The 20753-nt window shown below is 44.7% G+C and overlaps 1 protein-coding gene across 1 annotated transcript; it reads left to right on the top strand.

The window, feature by feature from the left end:
- The first annotated feature begins 4367 nt into the window (after window positions 1–4367).
- On the top strand, window positions 4368–11174 carry LOC123766975 (uncharacterized). Its single transcript, XM_069307297.1, has 4 exons — window positions 4368–4459; window positions 6538–7651; window positions 10220–10449; window positions 11016–11174. The coding sequence occupies exons 2-3, from the start codon at window positions 6653–6655 to the stop codon at window positions 10352–10354; spliced, it is 1134 nt and encodes a 377-aa protein (XP_069163398.1). The 5' UTR covers window positions 4368–4459; window positions 6538–6652; the 3' UTR covers window positions 10355–10449; window positions 11016–11174.
- The last annotated feature ends 9579 nt before the right edge of the window (window positions 11175–20753 follow it).

Here is a 20753-nt window from a genome sequence, read left to right as displayed (position 1 = left end):
CATGTGTATGTCAGAGGGAAATATATAAATATATGTAGTAGATATAATGGAGGAAAAATAAACTGGTTAGAAAGGCGGGGACCAAGAGCTAATAACTCGATATTTATATTTATTGTAAATGTTTCCTGTGAACCCGGCAGGTGGCAACACTGCAGGTGACGTCAACAAGAGGCGTCTGGCTAGCCATGACCTGTACCGTACTTGCCCCGAGGTCAACACGGACTTATAGTGTAATATACGAATTGCATATACAATTTAATGTATGCAAATCAATTATTGACTTACTGGAAATAATCTTATTGAATAATCTATTCATTATTAGTATGATTTAAACAAATGTTATATTAGATTAATTATAAATATATTGTTGTAAAAACGATTCTTCGTGGGGGTCGTATTCCAGGGACCTGCCCGAAACGCTACGCGTACTAGTGGCTGTACAAGAATGTAACAACTCTTCTATATATCTCAAAAAATAATTAATTATTCTTGGAAAGTGTTTTATGTTCGCTGGCGGTCACTAGCAACTGTGGACGACCGGTCACCAGCTCACCGCTGAGGCAGTGTTGCCAGATTGGGCTACAAATAGCGAATTGGGCTACTTTTGAGAACCCCGCGCTCCCAATTTTGTTTATTTCGCTACTTGCACCTTTTTGGGCTAATTTAAAAGCAAGATGTGCTAATTTGGGCTATTAATGTTAAGAATGTACGATTGCGAGTTACATGAAAGTAACTAAGCTATAAATAATTGTAATTAATAATAATTGTAAATATTAATTAATACTAAATAATATTATTTAATAAATTAGTCTCAATTCAATGTAGAGTTTTCTTCCAAGCACAGAAACTTGTAAATATAAATACAAGATAATAGGTAGATCGATAAATATATAGACAACTTTCAAATATTGCACCAAGTAATGGCGAGAGGAAAAAAACTAGACAGTATACATTACATTTGAAATTAATAATGGATGAATGGTAATAAATTGGTGTATGTTTGTATGTATACCAGACAAAGTCCATTTATTGGCAGAATTTGGCCATTTTGTGTAAAAACTTTTATATCTCATATTATTAATTATAACAGTAATCGAAAAAAGTCATAGTTTGTATATACAAGAGATGAAACAGAGAGCCATGAGCTAGATCGATGTGCTGAGTCCATAAGGAGGCCGAGCTTCCAGAGATACCTTCCTGTGATTGGCTGTTGCGGAGAATACCGTAACACTTTTATGAATAATATTTAAACTAAAAAATAGGTCCTTGTGCACAACAACAAGGTTGTTGTGAAAAAGAACAATTTCTGTTTTGCACCTGACAGAAATCTCCATCTAACTGAATAATTTACTCGAATAAGAAGGCAGAGCAGTGTATCATTATTTGTGTCAAGGCAACCCCCAATAATAACGTCACAAGTTAGGTAGCCAGCCCATTTTTATATAACATCTGTTATATCCTGCAATATTTAATTATCACTTTATTAACACTTCACTTTTTGGGTAAATTAAAGTTAAAGCGGAATTCCATAAGCAGGACTGGTGGGCTGAACTAAGATGATTTACTAAGTGGATGGCACCTATAGCTGATCCCTTCCTGTGATTGGCTGTTGTGTGAATGTCAACAAAGAGTTTCTACGAATGATATGCCATCATTTTATTTATTATGCACCCCATATCATCTTGTGGGCGGAGCTTGAGACCTCTTCTTACCCGAGCACAACAACAATGTATTATTATTATTACTTTAAACACTGATCTATACGTCTGGTAGCTTATAATAAGGTTTTATACCATGAAACCATGTATTAGGTAACTAGAATTCTGCAATTACTTTTTTTTTTATCTACTGTTGAGGATATGTAAGACAAATGTAAGGTTTTGAGGCTAAGAAACGAAGATAGTTACAAGATACGAGCCAGTTGGTGTTGAGATTGCAAAAGGGATTATGATAAGAACTTAAGCCAAAAATCAATGCATAAATGTTCGCAAATATGAGACTGGGATTCATTTCTCGAAAAGTTAGCAATAAAATACGCTTTCTAGTTCTTTATTTTTAAAATTAAGACCAGGGATTCTGTCTAACGAAGCTGCAAGCTAAAACACCGTTATCCTATAATGTTCATCTGTAGCTTGACCCTAAATACTCGTTTATTAAACGAATTTATTGTTAGAGTTCATTAGGAATCAACTTTGTTGAAGACAGAGTTTCCAACAAATACTTTCCGGTGATTGGCTGTTGCGGGGAATGCCAACGCTTATATGAATAAAATGTAAAATAAGAAATACGTCCTTTTGCTCAATAACCTTGTTGTTGTACAAAAGAACAACAATTTCTGTTTTATACAAGACAGAAATTTCCATCTAACTGAATAATGTAGAGCAATAAGAGGACGGAGGCATTGTATCGCCGATATTATTTGTGTGAGGCAACACCCACTGATGACGTCACAAGTCAGGTAGCCAGCCCATGTTTCTGTAACACTCGTTACGTCCTGCAGTATTTAATTATCACTATATTAATACTTTTAAATACTTAACATTTCACTTTTTAGGTAGATTAAAGTTGAAGCAGAATGTCATAAGCAAGGATGGTGTGCTGAATAAAGATGATTTATTAAGTGGATGGAGCCTTTAGCTGATCTCTTCCTGTGATTGGCTGTTGTGTGAATGTCAACAAAGAATATCTACCAATGATATGCCATTTATTATGCACCCCATACCATTTGTGGGCGGAGCTTGGAACCTCCTACCCGAGCACAACAACCCACCTTATGGGTTGCTGTTTGGCTATTTATAGTGCGTTGGAAAAAAAAGAGATGGCGTTAGTTGTATTTTGCAGGGTAATTTGTTATAAGTGTAATTTGATGTCAACAGATGGCGTAAGCTGTATCTTATGGCCACTGTTGACCAGCCAGTTGATAGTGTTCTCTTGTGCCGACAGATGGCATCAGCTGTGTTATTATTACTTCCGAATTCCTTTTAAACACTGATCTACAAATCCCTTGGCTTATGATAAGGTTTTATACCATTTATGATAAGTATTAGTTAACTGGAGTACCGCAATTACTTTTATTTATCAACTGTTTAGGATATCATCATATAACGTCTGGTTAGGACATACTGCTCTCGATTGATGAAGATTAAGCCACCCAAGAGGTGGCACGGGCATGAATAGCCCGTAAATACTGCTCTCGTAATATTATTCAGGGGGGTGGGGGAACTATCAAGTGAAAGCGCCAAGCCATTACGACTATATAGCACTCGGAAGGGATCAGGATACGGATTTGGGATGGAACGGGGGAAAGGAATGGTGCCCAACCTCTTGGGCAGTCGGGGATTGAACGCGGACCTGTAGGAAAGGAGACCGTCGCTCTACCGTCCAGCCCATGTGGTTAAGCGTAATACTATTAAAACAACAATTTATGCATATAATAACAGCATTTCACACTAAAAATACTTGGATATATCGAAATTTGGTAGTGAATTCAAATCTAGGAATCTCCTATGACTAAACTGTACTTTTTAATTATTTTTATGTACTTACTACTTATTACTAAATTATTAAGTACTTACTATAATAATTAAATAAATTATTTTATTAAATATTTAAATTAAACGATAAAATAATAGGTAATAATAAATCATTGTGTTGGGGGGACAGGCAGCCAGTGTATATATACATGTTAGGCTTATACCAAGGTCCCACAAAGGTGCCAAATTAAAGACTGGGAGCTGCCGGGGCGGGCCCAAGGGCTGCTGGCGGCCCTGGCCAGGCTGAACTTCCGCGCCCTTATAATCACCATTGTTTAATAATCTTCACAGGGAGAAGCAACTGTAAATATAGGAATAGTTTATTACAACATACAAGGTAAAGAAAATAGCTCGGAAACTAAGGAAATAAAGCTGCCGAAAAAACATTAAAGTCCATTTCAAGTTCAAGTATGTTTATTGTCGGTTCGTTCATGCTAGGCTTGCAGTTACACAACTGGTCGGGGTTCGGGGTGCACAATAAACCACCACTCACTGGTTGAATAGGTGATGCTTAATGAACTATCCACCTCTGGCGGCAAAAAATCAATATATATATATATATATATATATATATATATATATATATATATATATATATATATATATATATATATATATATATATATATATATATAATGTGTGTGTGTATGTGCAGAAATAATATTAATAAAACAATTAACATCGTGTAGTGTACTCTATATATATCAAAATATATTACTTTGAAACCCATATCATTCACTAAAAAAAAAAAAATGGGCTACTCTTATTACAAATTCGCTACTTTCAGCAATTTATATCTGGCAACCGCGCGCTGAGGACGATGCGTCAGTGACTCAACCACCCTGCGCCTGGTGGGACGTTACTCTCCAACGTTTGATGTTTTAACTTGCATATTATTAGCACTACTAAGTTCTCCACTTTCAAAGGTAAGCAATATAAGACACATTATAATTATCATGCTCTATTTCTCTATAAAAGAGAATGTGTGTGTGTTCGTCTGGCCATGTTTGAGGACACACGTTTGCTGCTAGCCTCACGAAACTTTGTAGGGTGATTTGTGACTAGGGGAAGTGTCATAGGGTGGTCGGAGTCAACCCTTATTCATTATATAATTCGCAATATATTATGTATTAAACCAACACCTCCATACTCCAGCAGTATGGAGCAGTCATCCGCACCACCAACATACTTACATTTGATTTAAAATCTATATTCGTAAGTGATACGACCTAATACTTTGGTCGTATTAAAGAAATTATATTCACATGATTTTCTTTCATTAATACCATTCATTATACTTTCAATGTGTCCTATTCATAATCTCTTCATCATTTGATATTCTTTCATCTATATTTTTAACATGTCCTGATATACCTGTTAAATGCAGCAAGGAGAATATTCTCCTCATGCAGCCAATGAGTCACAGTAAGTTGACCAGACCACACACTAGAAGGTGAAGGGACGACGACGTTTCGGTCCGTCCTGGACCATTCACAATCGACTTGAGAATGGTCCAGGGCAGACCGAAACGTCGTCGTCTCTTCACCTTCTAGTGTGTGGTCTGGTCAGCAATATTCTCCTCGCTGTATTTGCTGACTTCCTTTCCACAAGATCTGTTGTCTGTATAATTGTCTACATTCTGTCAATCTTCTGATTCACTCATATTTTCCTATAACTTTTACTCTCGTCATGCTCCCGTTTTCCTGTTTTTCTTGTTCACTTTGTATCCGTAAAATTCACTTTTGTTGTTTGTTTTCGAGTGCTCTTGCCACCTATTTATTCCACTAAGAAGTTCCTCTTATTGTTCTACCATGTAAATGTGCCTCTCCACACACACACACTTCCTTGATGGTCTTAACCAAACGTGTCTTCTCTACATCCTACGTGTTGCTAAGATATATTTCTCAACATTCTCACTTCCCCTAAGATATTTTTCTCAACTTTCTCTCTTCCCTAAGATATTTTTCTCAACATTCTCTCTTCCCTAAGATAATTTTCTGAACATTCTCTCTTCCCTAAGATATTTTTCTCAACTTTCTCTCTTCCCTAAGATATTTTTCTCAACATTCTCTCTTCGCTAAGATATTTTTCTCAACATTCTCTCTTCCCTAAGATATTTTTCTCAACTTTCTCTCTTCCCCAAGATCATGTCTGCCAGTTTTTAATCAACTTCCCAAGAGTTAGTACTCGCCTCCTAGGTCCTTGTGATGTACAGTGACGTGTGTGGCTCTTAGTATTTCCTCACAGCATCAAGATGGGTTCAGACGAGCCTCCTTCCATGTATTCCTCAGTTCTGGTATTATGCACTTGCTGGAGTCTACTTGTATCAACAATAGTATACTTCTTGGGTATACTTTTACCCAGTTAAACTCTCTTGACCAAATTGGTCCTGTACCTTGTGTTATGTATACTTCTGAATATAGATTAGCAATATGTAACTCATCACATAATGAAGCTGATGGTATATACTTTGGTGACACCATTACTACCCCATAATGTTAGTCATTCTAATTTGTTAGAATATTTGTTATTCTATGTTAGAATAGATTTGTTATTCTTATTTGTTAGTAGTTCATCTATTATGCAGGTCACACCCATCCTGTGGGCGGTGGTGGAAAGGGCTACAGAGGCACATAATGGGCTCAGGAGCTGAACCCCAACATTCATTAAGTTAAGCAAGTTACAGTCTTGATGCACCAGTTATGTCACTCATGATCTATTCCCACTTTGTCATTGGTGATCACCAATGACAAATATCTTCTAGCTTGTAGGTACCATAGTGACCTCCTGACCTTAGCTATTCTCTTAAAGACTTTTCTCCTTTCTTCCATCATCACACATCCAAGAACAATAAGACTCTCCACCATTGCTCTTTCCTTCTTAAATTTCACACAAATACCTTGAATCTCAAACGAGGTTGTTTATTAATCTTCTACCACTTTTTTTTAATTACATTAATTTTTAACTGCATTCCTGTTTTGTAATTATTCATTGATATTTCCAGAGTGTGGAGGGACAGAGCAAACATGTAAAGTCTGGTAAATGTTTGTAGGGCGAGTTGAGAACACCTTAAACCAAGACTTCCACGAACTGGGTTTAAGCAACATAAGAACAGCAAGATGCGTGCACCCAGCTTCCAGACTACCCGTCTCCTGGTGGTCTACCTGTCACTCGTGGCCCTGGGAGTCCTGCTGGAGATTGAGCTGTCCCAGGACCCACCCGACGCCCTCAGCTCTCGACCACCAGTGGTGGAGGATCCAGGACCTCTTCGTGCCCTCAGGGGAGATGCTCGCTTGGCGGGAGGTGCTGAGGACGCCAGCAAGACGACCGTCAGATCCATACCAAAGAGCGTCAGTGACTCTGACTTATCGCAGAATATATTGACCTTTGAACTACCCTCTGGTGATCCTGTTAACTTGTACCGTGATGTGGATGGTGACGATCGTTCAGCTAATCCGTATGGTGTTGCTTACGGCAGTCAGGTTGTTAGTGACGGGAGTGTGCTCACTGGGAACGACGCCTCACACGTATCTCGCTATAAACCTCGCACTGATGCTGTTAGACGTAAGATTAGAGTCTCTGCTGAGCTTAACGCCTTCGATGAGTTAGTCAATCTCCTTACGCCTTCCCCGGCTCATTGTCTGGCGGTGGACACCCTCGCCCGGCCCAGACCGCCGTCCCAGGGCTCCAGGTACCGCTGTTACCTTCACAGCTTAAACCAGTGTGAGAACGTCGTCGGAGGCAAAAGGAAGAGAAAGAGAAAGCGATGCCCAGGCACCGCGCGCCTGGGGTACGCAGTCAACCCCGCCAGTGTTGCTCTCAGCGAAGTTCTCCCCAGCGAAGACAAAACCACCCAGACAGTGGTAAAAAATCTTACCAAGACACAGCTTAGTAATTCAGATCTTATCAAGAAGTCACTTGACAGAAGATGGCAGGAGGGAGCGGCCACTGGCGGCGGAGATACACTACACAAAACCATCACTGTCAACGCTCGCTGCGCCTTCTTGGACGACCTTAAGACTCTGAGGCTTCACCAACAACTCCTGCTGGACATTACATTTGATCTGGCAGGGCTCAATTCTCTTCACAAGTACGAGATCATAAGGAAACTAGTGCAGGTGAGTTTTTATCCCAGTTCATATAGCACTACAAAGAATGTGTGTGTGTGTATTCACTATTTGTATTTCCAGAATCGAGCTATTAGCTCTTGGACCCTGCCTTTCTAACCAATTTATTTTTCCTCTATTATGTCTACTACATATATATCTAACATATGCACACACACACACACATCCGCAGGAAGCAGCCCGTAGCAGCTGTCTAACTCCCAGGTACCTATTTACTGATAGGCAATAGGTGCATCAGGGTGTAAGAAACTATGCCCATTTTTGTTTCTCGCCGGCGCCGGGAATCGAACCCGGGCCACAGGATTACGTGCCCTGCGTACTGTCCTCAAAGCCACCGGCGCCCCACCGGTGGGAGCGCGCACGTGTGTGTGTACTCACCTAGTTGTGCTTGCGGGGAGTTGAGCTTTGGCTCTTTGGTCCCGCCTCCCAACTGTCAATCAACTGGTGTACAGATTCCTGATCCTACTGGGCTCTATCATACCTACATTTGTTAGATATCTATGTGTGTGTGTGTGTGTGTGTGTGTGTGTGTGTGTGTGTGTGTGTGTGTGTGTGTGTGTGTGTGTGTGTACTCACCTATTTGTGCTTGCAAGATCGAGCAATGATTCTTGAATCCCGCCTTTTTAGCCATCGGTTGTTTACAGCAATGTCTCCTGTCCCATTTCCCTATCATATCTAGTTTTAAATTATGAATAGAGTTTACTTCCACAACCTGTTCCTTAAGTGCATTCCATTTTTCCACTACTCTCACACTAATAGAATACTTTCTAACATCTCTGTGACTCATCTGAGTTTCCAGCATCCACCTATGTCCCCTCGTTCTGCTACTATTACGTGTGAACATTTCAGCTATTTCCACTTTGTCAATTCCCCTGAGTATTTTATACGTTCTTATCATATCCCCCCCTCTCCCTTCTTTTTTCTAGTATGGAAAGGTTTAGTTCCTTCAGGCGCTCTTCGTATCCCATCCCTCGTAACTGGGACGAGCCTCTACGCAAACTTCTGAACCTCTTCCAGTTTCCTTATGAGTTTCTTCAGGTGGGGACTCCATGATGGCGCGGCATACTCTAAGACTGGTCTCACGTAGGCAGTGTAAAGCACTCTAAAAGCCTCCTCACTTAGGTTTCTGAATGATGTTCTAACTTTTGCCAGTGTAGAGTACGCTGCTGTCGTTATCCTATTTATATGTGCCTCAGGAGTTAGATTAGGTGTTACGTCCACTCCCAGGTCTATTTCTCGAATCGTTACAGGTAGGCTGTTTCCCTTCATTGTGTACTGTCCCTTTGGTCTCCTATCACCTGATCCCATTTCCATAACTTTACATTTACTCGTGTTGAACTCCAGGAGCCATTTCTCTGACCTTCTCTGTAACCTGTCCAGGTCCTCTTGGAGGATCCTACAATCCTCATCTGTCACAACTCTTCTCATTAATTTTGCGTCATCGGCGAACATTGACATGTATGATTCCACTCCTGTAAACATATCATTTACGTAAATTGGAAATAGAATTGGTCCCAGCACCGATCCTTTAGGTACTTCACTTGTTACTGTTCGCCAGTCCGACTTCTCGCACCTTACCATTACTCTCTGGCTCCTTCTTGTATAGAAATATGCAGTCTGCCCAACCTTCTCTGGCCTTCTTTATCCTTGTTATTTTATCATAGTATTCCAAGAGGTTTGTCAGGCATGATTTCCCCGTCCAGAACCCATGTTTACAAACCTAACGTTCTCCAGGTGTGCAACAAGTCTTAGCCTAACTATTCTTTCAAGTATTTTGCAGGGGATACTTGTCAGTGATACGGGTCTGTAGTTAATTAAGTGCCTCCTCCCTATCTCCTTTCTTGAAAATCGGTACGACGTTTGTGTGTACGTGTGGGTGCGTGCGTGTGTGTGTGTGTGTGTGTGTGTGTGTGTGTGTGTGTGTGTGTGTGTGTGTGTGTGCGTGTGTGTGTGTGTGTGTGTGTGTGTGTGTGTGTGTGTGTGTGTGTGTGTGTGTGTGTGTGTGTGTGTGCGTGTGTGTGTGTGTGTGTGTGCGTGTGTGTGTGTGTGTGTGTGTGTGTATCAGTTGGGATACAGACAACTCACATGTTCTTGTTTATCACCTCTAGTTAGTCAGTACACTAACTTTTTTTTTAATTTTTTCCAAAATTTGTTACCAAATTTGTCAATTTGAATCGATGAATCAGGTTTGATTTCTCATTGTTGGGAACAGGAAGAGAATCGACGCCATTTTTAATTAAGGCAACTGCTGGTCTTTACCAGGATGCAACCCACAACAGTTAACTAGCTACTATGTGCCTGTTTACTCTTCTAGGTGAACAGAGGCATTAGGTGTAAGGAAACATAGAGTAACATGCAACGGTATTGCAATAGTTTCCAAAGGCCGCTATATTGCTCCTGAATTCAGTGTTCATTGTATGCTATAATGAAATGCAACGTTAGACTTTAATTACTTTGTCTTTACCTGAGGGCCAATAACGCCATAGTGGCCTCGACGAGGACAGGAAGCCAACGGCTTGTCGAAGGTCCTGCCATTAATCATGATAATCATTGTGACAGGAGCTGCGTTGGGTCCTGGCGCGCGGGGGCTACCTGTTGATACGCTCATCAGCTGACGGTGGCGACCTGCAGCAGTACCTCCAACAGGAAGGTCTTCAGCGTCCCCTGCACGTCCTGACGCTCCTCCGGCGGTAGCTTCAAGCCCCGGGAGGACCATAGAGGCTGAGGGAGGCGGGCCCGCAGGAACACACAGAGCCAAAGCTCAACCCCCGCCCCGCAAGCACAACTAGGTGAGTACACACACACACACACACACCAGCCTAAGGTAATGTGTCAGATAATATATCATTTGATTTATTCATAAGTATTATATTTCCTTGATTATTACTCAATTTTACTATATATTCATTGATCACTCCTGTGTAGTGCAACTTGAGGTTGATTTGTTATCAAATAAGATATTTAAATAATTGTTCTGAGTACTGTCCTTGCCGTGAATTCGCACCATTCAACAGGCGCTATACTTATTTATTTATTTATTTATTTATTTATTTATTTATTTATTTATTTATTTATTTATTTATATACAAGAAGGTACATTGGGGATTAACAGAGAACATAGAAATTGAGTTGATTTTGGCTTGGCTGGTTACTACCAACAGTTCACATATAACACCTTTAGAAGAGTTTCTGAAACTGTAATCCGTCTCAGGATATAGTAGTCACTTGAAGGTATGAGAACGGAGTTCTTTACACCAACAATGTTCTCCTTCCGTTCGTGACGTTAGATTTACCAAGCCTATTGTCTCGACATCGTTCAAATACCTGCCATTAATCATGATAATCATTGTGACAGGAGCTGCGTTGGGTCCTGGCGCGCGGGGGCTACCTGTTGATACGCTCATCAGCTGACGGTGGCGACCTGCAGCACTACCTCCAACAGGAAGGTCTTCAGCGTCCCCTGCACGTCCTGACGCTCCTCCGGCGGTAGCTTCATGCACTGTTCAAATACCTCATTATACAGATTCTGAGGATCCTACGTTACATTCTTCATTACAAGTTGCAGTCGAATCCTCATTTATATATATAATATCACAATTGCTCTTGGGCCGGGCTTGGGGAGTAGAAGAACTCCCAGAACCCCATCAACCAGGTATCAACCAGGTATATGCTTCAAAGTCAAATGTATAATTTGACATTAATACTGTAATAATGGAATTTTTATATTTCCTTTGTGTAATCTAAATTAACTTCCTACATATTTTGAATAGATATTTGTAAATGCGTGTTTTTGTGTGGTTACCTAAACAGTTATAGTACGAGATAAGTAAGTTCGTACAAACCCCCCCCCCCCAAAAAAAAAAAAAACTCTAGATCTATTGAGCTACCAACATCCAAATGTTGAAGATAAAGATCTTGGATATGAGGGAGGTAAGGAATGTTACCTATCTACATTTGTAGATTTCTAGAAATAAAGTTTTCATAAAAATTATGTACATAATTATGTACATTACAAAAATTTGTTGTTGCCATTGTTAAAATTATGCACAAAATTACAAGAAAATCTTCATGAAATTTTGTAGAAATGTAGATTTTTGTGAAAGTTTTTTATGTAATTTTAACATAATTGATATAAAAAAATATATAATTGACAAAACTATGTAAATTCTCCATAATTTCTACCAAAATTCAATGTAGATTACATGTAGAAATAGTTTGAAATTTGTAGATTTTATATATATTTTTTCAAATATGCAGTTTTGTTTCTATAAATTTTGTAGAAAGTGTGTGCAAAAATCTTCGGAATTTCTACAAATTAGATAAAAGCTCAGGAAAATTTCTACCAAATTTTGTAGAATTTTTTTATTTGCTATGTGTGTGAAAGAGGACCTAAATGCGACCACCAATGCAGAACTGAACACCATAGTAACCTCAGTCTGTATGGTGCAGTATACTAGTTCAAGAAAACAACGAACTGATAGTAGGATTATGCTACTGGGTAGACACGGCAACACCAGAGGAAGTTAGTGATATGCTTCGTGTGGTCAATGTGGCATCACAAACCCAAACTCTTATAATGGGGAGGACTTTGAGCACGAGACAATAGGATTGTGTAAATCTAATCACAAGCAGAAAAACAATTTCTTGACCAGGTGCAAGACTCGTGTGATAGCGCCCACTCGAGGTAACAGCATTCTAGATCTGTGACATTAGAAATGGACATGATCAATCAAATTCAGGAAGAGGACAGGCTCATCCTGTCATGTGATCATAATATTTTAAGATGGATCATAATTATAGAAACTGTTTCTATGCGTAGCAGTCCAGGATGATGACTTTCTAGATTACCACCGAGGAGAATATCAAGGAATTGCATAACACCTGGAGGAAGCTGACAGGTGACCATGGCATGGAAGCATGATGGGAAAATTTCAAAGGTCATTACGTAACTTTAAATATTGTGTGAATACGGAGAAAGAAAAGAACAGGAACTAGGTGGATGGCCTAGATAGTGGTAAAAAAAAAGATTTGGGTGGAACCTCTAGAGAAGGTATAAATCCACAATGTAAATATCAGATTAGGTATATAAAAGGGGATTAAATTCAGCTACCCAGGAAATTGGTTCAAAATCGCCCCATTTTTGGCCGCTAGCGGCGAAAATAGCCCCTTTTTTGGCCGCTAGCGGCGAAAATCGTACGGTTTTTGGCCGCTAGCGGCGAAATTCGCGCTATTTTTGGCCGGTAGGGGCGAAAGTTTATCAGTTTAATGCTGATAAATGTAAAGTTCTGAGGTTAGGTAATGATGATAGAGTTACAAGATACGAGCTAGATGGTGTTGTGATTGCGAAGTCGGATTGCGAAAGGGATCTGGGAGTTATGATTAGTAAGAATTTAAAACAAAAGGATCAATGCATAAATGTTCGTAATAAGGCAAATCGGACACTTGGATTTATTAATCGCAGCGTTAGTAACAAGACACCTGGTGTGGTTCTCAAGCTATATCTTGCTCTAGTTAGGCCCCATTTAGATTATGCAGTTCAGTTTTGGTCGCCATATTATAGAATGGATATAAATTCACTTGAACGTGTCCAGCGTAGGATGACTAAGTTAATTCCCCAAATTAGAAATCTTTCATATGAAGAAAGATTAACAAAGCTTAAGTTGCATTCACTGGAAAGGCGAAGAGTTAGGGGTGACATGATAGAGGTTTACAAGTGGATGAATGGACATAACCGGGGGGATATTAATAGGGTATTAAAAGTATCAACACAGGACAGAACACGAAACAATGGATATAAATTGGATAAGTTTAGATTTAGGAAAGACTTGGGTAAATACTGGTTCAGTAACAGGGTTGTTGATTTGTGGAACCAATTGCCGCGTAACATTGTGGAGGTGGGGTCCCTCGATTGTTTCAAGCACGGGTTGGACAAGTATATGAGTGGGATTGGGTGGTTATAGAATAGGAGCTGCCTCGTATGGGCCAATAGGCCTTCTGGAGTTACCTTTGTTCTTATGTTCTTATGTTCTTATGAAAATCGCGATTTTTGCCCGCCAGCTGCGAAAATCGCATGGTTTTTGGCCGCTAGTGGTGAAAATCGCGCGGTTTTTGGCCGGTAGCGGCGAAAATTGCGCTATTTTTGCCCACCAGCTGCAAAAATCGCATTGTTTCTGGCCGCTAGCGGCGAAAATCGCTCGATTTTTGGCCGCTAGCGGCGAAATTTGCACGATTTTTGGCCGCTAGTGGCGAAAATCGCCCCATTTTTGGCCGCTAACGGCGAAAATAGCCCCTTTTTTGGCAGGTAGCGGCGAAATTCGCGCGATTTTTGCCCGCCAGCTGCAAAAATCGCATGGTTTCTGGCCGCTAGCGTCGAAAATAGCGCTATTTTCGGCCGTTAGCCGCAAAAATCGCCCGATTTGTGGCGCTAGCGGCGAAAATCGTACGGTTTTTAGCCGCTAGCGGCGAAAATCGCGCTATTTTTGGCCGGTAGCGGCGAAAATCGCGATTTTTGCCCGCCAGCTGCGAAAATCGCATATTTTTGGCCGCTAGCGTCGAAAATCGCGCGGTTTTTGGCCGGTCGCGGCGAAAATCGCGCTATTTTTGCCCGCCAGCTGCAAAAATCGCATAGTTTCTGGCCGCTAGCGGCGAAAATTGCGCGACTTTTGGCCGCTAGCGGCAAAATTCGCACGATTTTTGGCCGCTAGCGTCGAAATTTGCACGATTTTTGGCCGCTAGCGGCTAAAATCGCCCCATTTTTGGCCGCTAGCAGCGAAAACAGCCCCTTTTTTGGCCGCTAGCGGCGAAAATAGCTCCTTTTTTTGGCCGCAAGCGGCGAAAATCGCGCTATTTTTTGGCCGGTAGCGGCGAAAATCGCGCTATTTTTGCACGCCAGCTGCAAAAATCGCATAGTTTCTGGCCACTAACGGCGAAAATCGCGCGATTTTTGGCCGCTAGCGGTGAAATTTGCACGATTTTTGGCCAAAAATCGTGCGAATTTCGCCGCTACCGGCCATAATCGCGCGATTTTCGCCGCTACCGGCCAAAAACCGCGCAATTTTCGCCGCTAGCGGTAAAAATAGCCCGATTTTTGGCCGCTAGCGGCCAAAATTGCGCGATTTTCGCCGCTACCGGCCAAAAACCGTGCGATTTTCGCAGCTGGCGGACAAAAATCGCGGGATTTTCGCCGATAGCGGCCAAAAGCCGTGCGATTTTCGCCGCTAGCGGCCAAAAACCGCGCAATTTTCGCCGCTAGCGGCCAAAAATCGGGCTATTTTTGCCGCTAGCGGCCAAAAATCGACGATTTTCGCCCCTAGCGGCCAAAAATCGTGCGAATTTCGCTGCTAGCGGCAAAAAATCGTGCGAATTTCGCCGCTAGCGGCCAAAAATCGTGCGAATTTTGCCGCTACCGGCCAAAATCGCGCGATTTTCGCCGCTACCGGCCAAAAACCGCGCAGTTTTCGCCGCTAGCTGTAAAAATAGCCCGATTTTTGGCCGCTAGCGGCCAAAATCGCGGGATTTTCGCCGCTACCGGCCAAAAACCGTGCGATTTTCGCAGATGGCGTGCAAAAATCGCGCAATTTTCGCCGCAAGCGGCCAAAAATCGGGCTATTTTTGCCGCTAGCGGCAAAAAATCGACGATTTTCGCCGCTAGCGGCCAAAAATCGTGCGAATTTTGCCGCTACCGGCCAAAATCGCGCGATTTTCGCCGCTAGCGGCCAAAAATCGCGCGATTTTCGCCGCTACCGGCCAAAAACCGCGCAATTTTCGCCGCTAGCGGGCTATTTTTGCCGCTAGCGGCCAAAAATCGTGCGAATTTCGCCGCTAGCGGCCAAAAATCGTGCGAATTTCGCCGCTAGCGGCCAAAAATCGTGCGAATTTCGCCGCTAGCGGCCAAAAATCGTGCGAATTTCGCCGCTAGCGGCAAAAATAGCCCGATTTTTGGCCGTCAGCGGCCAAAATCGCGCGATTTTCGCCGCTAGCGGTAAAAATAGCCCTATTTTTGGCCGCTAGCGGCGAAAATTGCGCGGTTTTTGGCAGCTAGCGGCGAAAATCGCGCGGTTTTTGGCCGCTATCGGCGAAAATTGCGCGATTTTTGCCCGCCAGCTGCGAAAATCGCACGGTTTTTGGCCGGTAGCGGCGAAAATCGCGCGATTTTGGCCGCTAGCGGCCAAAAATCGGGCTATTATTGCCGCTAGCGGCCAAAATCGCACGATTTTCGCCGCTACCGGCCAAAAATCGCGCGATTTTCGCCGCTAGCGGCCAAAAATCGGGCTATTTTTGCCGCTAGCGGCCAAAAATCGACGATTTTCGCTGCTAGCGGCCAAAAATCTTGCGAATTTTGCCGCTAGCGGCCAAAAATCGTGCGAATTTCGCCGCTACCGGCCAAAATCGCGCGATTTTCGCCGCTACCGGCCAAAAACCGCGTTATTTTCGCCGCTAGCGGTAAAAATAGCCCGATTTTTGGCCTCTAGCGGCCAAAATCGCGCGATTTTAGCCGCTAGCGGGCAAAAATCGCGCGATTTTCGCCGCTAGCGGCCAAAAATCGGGCTATTTTTGCCGCTATCGGCCAAAAATCGTGCGAATTTTGCCGCTACCGGCCAAAATCGCGCGATTTTCGCCGCTAGCGGCCAAAAATCGCGCGATTTTCGCCGCTACCGGCCAAAAACCGCGCAATTTTCGCCGCTAGCGGGCTATTTTTGCCGCTAGCGGCCAAAAATCGTGCGAATTTCGCCGCCAGCGGCCAAAAATCGTGCGAATTTCGCCGCCAGCGGCCAAAAATCGCGCGATTTTGGCCGCTACCGGCCAAAAACCGCGCAAATTTCGCCGCTAGCGGCAAAAATAGCCCGATTTTTGGCCGTCAGCTGCCAAAATCGCGCGATTTTCGCCGCTACCGGCGAAAAACCGTGCGATTTTCGCAGCTGGCGGGCAAAAATCGCGCGATTTTCGCCGCTAGCGGCCAAAAACCGCGCGATTTTCGCCACTAGCGGCCAAAAACCGCGCAATTTTTGCCGCTAGCGGCCACAAATCGGGCTATTTTTGCCGCTAGCGGCCAAAATCCGTGCGAATTTCGCCGCTACCGGCCAAAAACCGCGCAATTTTCGCCGCTAGCGGCAAAAATAGCCCGATTTTTGGCCGCTAGCGGCAAAAATCGCGCGATTTTCGCCACTAGCGGCCAAAAACCGCGCGATTTTCGCCGCTAGCGGCCAAAACCGTGCGATTTTCGCCGCTGGCGGGCAAAATCGCGCGATTTTCGCCGCTACCGGCCAAAAATCGCGCGATTTTCGCCGCTAGCGGGCAAAAATCGGGCTATTTTTGCCGCTAGCGGCCAAAAATCGACGATTTTCGCTGGTAGCGGCCAAAAATCGTGCGAATTTTGCCGCTAGCGGCCAAAAATCGTGCGAATTTCGCCGGTAAAGGGCAAAATCGCGCGATTTTCGCCGCTAGCGGCCAAAAACCGCTTAATTTTCGCCGCTAGCGGCCAAAAATCGGGCTATTTTTGCCGCTAGGGGCGAAAATCGACGATTTTTGCCCCTAGCGGCAAAAAATCGTGCGAATTTCGCTGCTAGCGGCCAAAAATCGTGCGAATTTCGCTGCTAGCGGCCAAAAATCGTGCGAATTTCGCCGCTACCAGCCAAAAATCGCGCGATTTTCGCTGCTAGCGGCCAAAAATCGGGCTATTTTTGCCGCTAGCGGCCAAAAATCGACGATTTTTGCCCCTAGCGGCCAAAACCCGTGCGTATTTCGCCGCTAGCGGCCAAAAATCGTGCGAATTTCGCCGCTACCGGCCAAAATCGCGCGATTTTCGCCGCTACCGGCCAAAAACCACGTTATTTTCGCCGCTAGCGGTAAAAATAGCCCGATTTTTGGCCGCTAGCGGCCTAAATCGCGCGATTTTCGCCGCTACCGGCCAAAAATCGCGCGATTTTCGCCGCTAGCGGCCAAAAATCGGGCTATTTTTGCCGCTAGCGGCCAAAAATCGTTTAATTTTCGCCGCTAGCGGTAAAAATAGCCCGATTTTTGGCCGCTAGCGGCCAAAATCGCGCGATTTTCGCCGCTACCGGCCAAAAACCGTGCGATTTTCGCAGCTGGCGGGCAAAAATCGCGCGATTTTTGCCGCTAGCGGCCAAAAATCGCGCGATTTTCGCCGCTAGCGGTAAAAATAGCCCTATTTTTGGCCGCTAGCGGCGAAAATTGCGCGGTTTTTGGCAGCTAGCGGCGAAAATCGCGCGGTTTTTGGCCGCTATCGGCGAAAATTGCGCGATTTTTGCCCGCCAGCTGCGAAAATCGCACGGTTTTTGGCCGGTAGCGGCGAAAATCGCGCGATTTTGGCCGCTAGCGGCCAAAAATCGGGCAATTATTGCCGCTAGCGGCCAAAATCGCACGATTTTCGCCGCTACCGGCCAAAAATCGCGCGATTTTCGCCGCTAGATGCCAAAAATCGGGCTATTTTTGCCGCTAGCGGCCAAAAATCGACGATTTTCGCTGCTAGCGGCCAAAAATCTTGCGAATTTCGCTGCTAGCGGCAAAAAATCGTGCGAATTTCGCCGCTAGCGGCCAAAAATCGTGCGAATTTTGCCGCTACCGGCCAAAATCTCGCGATTTTCGCCGCTACCGGCAAAAACCGCGCAATTTTCGCCGCTAGCGGCCAAAAATCGCGTGATTTTCGCCGCTAGCGGGCTATTTTTGCCGCTAGCGGCCAAAAATCGTGCGAATTTCGCCGCTAGCGGCCAAAAATCGTGCGAATTTCGCCGCTAGCGGCCAAAAATCGTGCGAATTTCGCCGCTAGCGGCCAAAAATCGTGCGAATTTTGCCGCTACCGGCCAAAATCGCGCGATTTTCGCCGCTAGCGGCCAAAAATCGCGCGATTTTCGCCGCTACCGGCCAAAAACCGCGCAATTTTCGCCGCTAGCGGGCTATTTTTGCCGCTAGCGGCCAAAAATCGTGCGAATTTCGCCGCTAGCGGCCAAAAATCGTGCGAATTTCGCCGCTAGCGGCCAAAAATCGTGCGATTTTCGCCACTAGCGGCCAAAAACCGCGCAATTTTTGCCGCTAGCGGCCACAAATCGGGCTATTTTTGCCGCTAGCGGCCAAAATCCGTGCGAATTTCGCCGCTACCGGCCAAAAACCGCGCAATTTTCGCCGCTAGCGGCAAAAATAGCCCGATTTTTGGCCGCTAGCGGCAAAAATCGCGCGATTTTCGCCGCTACCGGCCAAAAATCGCGCGATTTTCGCCGCTAGCGGGCAAAAATCGGGCTATTTTTGCCGCTAGCGGCCAAAAATCGACGATTTTCGCTGTTAGCGGCCAAAAATCGTGCGAATTTTGCCGCTAGCGGCCAAAAATCGTGCGAATTTCGCCGCTAAAGGGCAAAATCGCGCGATTTTCGCCGCTAGCGGCCAAAAACCGCTTAATTTTCGCCGCTAGCGGCCAAAAATCGGGCTATTTTTGCCGCTAGGGGCGAAAATCGACGATTTTTGCCCCTAGCGGCAAAAAATCGTGCGAATTTCGCTGCTAGCGGCCAAAAATCGTGCGAATTTCGCTGCTAGCGGCCAAAAATCGTGCGAATTTCGCCGCTACCAGCCAAAAATCGCGCGATTTTCGCTGCTAGCGGCCAAAAATCGGGCTATTTTTGCCGCTAGCGGCCAAAAATCGACGATTTTTGCCCCTAGCGGCCAAAACCCGTGCGTATTTCGCCGCTAGCGGCCAAAAATCGTGCGAATTTCGCCGCTACCGGCCAAAATCGCGCGATTTTCGCCGCTACCGGCCAAAAACCACGTTATTTTCGCCGCTAGCGGTAAAAATAGCCCGATTTTTGGCCGCTAGCGGCCTAAATCGCGCGATTTTCGCCGCTACCGGCCAAAAATCGCGCGATTTTCGCCGCTAGCGGCCAAAAATCGGGCTATTTTTGCCGCTAGCGGCCAAAAATCGTTTAATTTTCGCCGCTAGCGGTAAAAATAGCCCGATTTTTGGCCGCTAGCGGCCAAAATCGCGCGATTTTCGCCGCTACCGGCCAAAAACCGTGCGATTTTCGCAGCTGGCGGGCAAAAATCGCACGATTTTCGCCGCTACCGGCCAAAAATCGCGCGATTTTCGCCGCTAGCGGCCAAAAATCGGGCTATTTTTGCCGCTAGCGGCCAAAAATCGACGATTTTCGCTGCTAGCGGCCAAAAATCTTGCGAATTTTGCCGCTAGCGGCCAAAAATCGTGCGATTTTCGCCGCTACCGGCCAAAATCGCGCGATTTTCGCCGCTACCGGCCAAAAACCGCGTTATTTTCGCCGCTAGCGGTAAAAATAGCCCGATTTTTGGCCGGTAGCGGCCAAAATCGCGCGATTTTAGCCGCTAGCGGGCAAAAATCGCGCGATTTTCGCCGCTAGCGGCCAAAAATCGGGCTATTTTTGCCGCTAGCGGCCAAAAATCGACGATTTTCGCTGCTAGCGGCCAAAAATCTTGCGAATTTTGCCGCTAGCGGCCAAAAATCGTGCGAATTTCGCCGCTACCGGCCAAAATCGCGCGATTTTCGCCGCTACCGGCCAAAAACCGCGTTATTTTCGCCGCTAGCGGTAAAAATAGCCCGATTTTTGGCCTCTAGCGGCCAAAATCGCGCGATTTTAGCCGCTAGCGGGCAAAAATCGCGCGATTTTCGCCGCTACCGGCCAAAAACCGCGCAATTTTCGCCGCTAGCGGGCTATTTTTGCCGCTAGCGGCCAAAAATCGTGCGAATTTCGCCGCCAGCGGCCAAAAATCGTGCGAATTTCGCCGCTAGCGGCCAAAATCGCGCGATTTTGGCCGCTACCGGCCAAAAACCGCGCAAATTTCGCCGCTAGCGGCAAAAATAGCCCGATTTTTGGCCGTCAGCGGCCAAAATCGCGCGATTTTCGCCGCTACCGGCGAAAAACCGTGCGATTTTCGCAGCTGGCGGGCAAAAATCGCGCGATTTTCGCCGCTAGCGGCCAAAAACCGCGCGATTTTCGCCACTAGCGGCCAAAAACCGCGCAATTTTTGCCGCTAGCGGCCACAAATCGGGCTATTTTTGCCGCTAGCGGCCAAAATCCGTGCGAATTTCGCCGCTACCGGCCAAAAACCGCGCAATTTT

Source organism: Procambarus clarkii, chromosome 60 (assembly GCF_040958095.1).
Source record: "Procambarus clarkii isolate CNS0578487 chromosome 60, FALCON_Pclarkii_2.0, whole genome shotgun sequence".
NCBI lineage: Eukaryota > Metazoa > Arthropoda > Malacostraca > Decapoda > Cambaridae > Procambarus > Procambarus clarkii.
This window is presented reverse-complemented; position numbering and strand designations above follow the sequence as displayed.

Excerpts from the sequence above, each read along its gene's own strand:
- LOC123766975 (XM_069307297.1), top strand. The coding sequence starts at position 6,653 with ATGCGTGCACCCAGCTTCCAGACTACCCGTCTCCTGGTGGTCTACCTG. Across the intron at positions 7,652-10,219 it reads TCATAAGGAAACTAGTGCAG|GAGCTGCGTTGGGTCCTGGC; the intron begins GTGAGTTTTTAT and ends TCATTGTGACAG.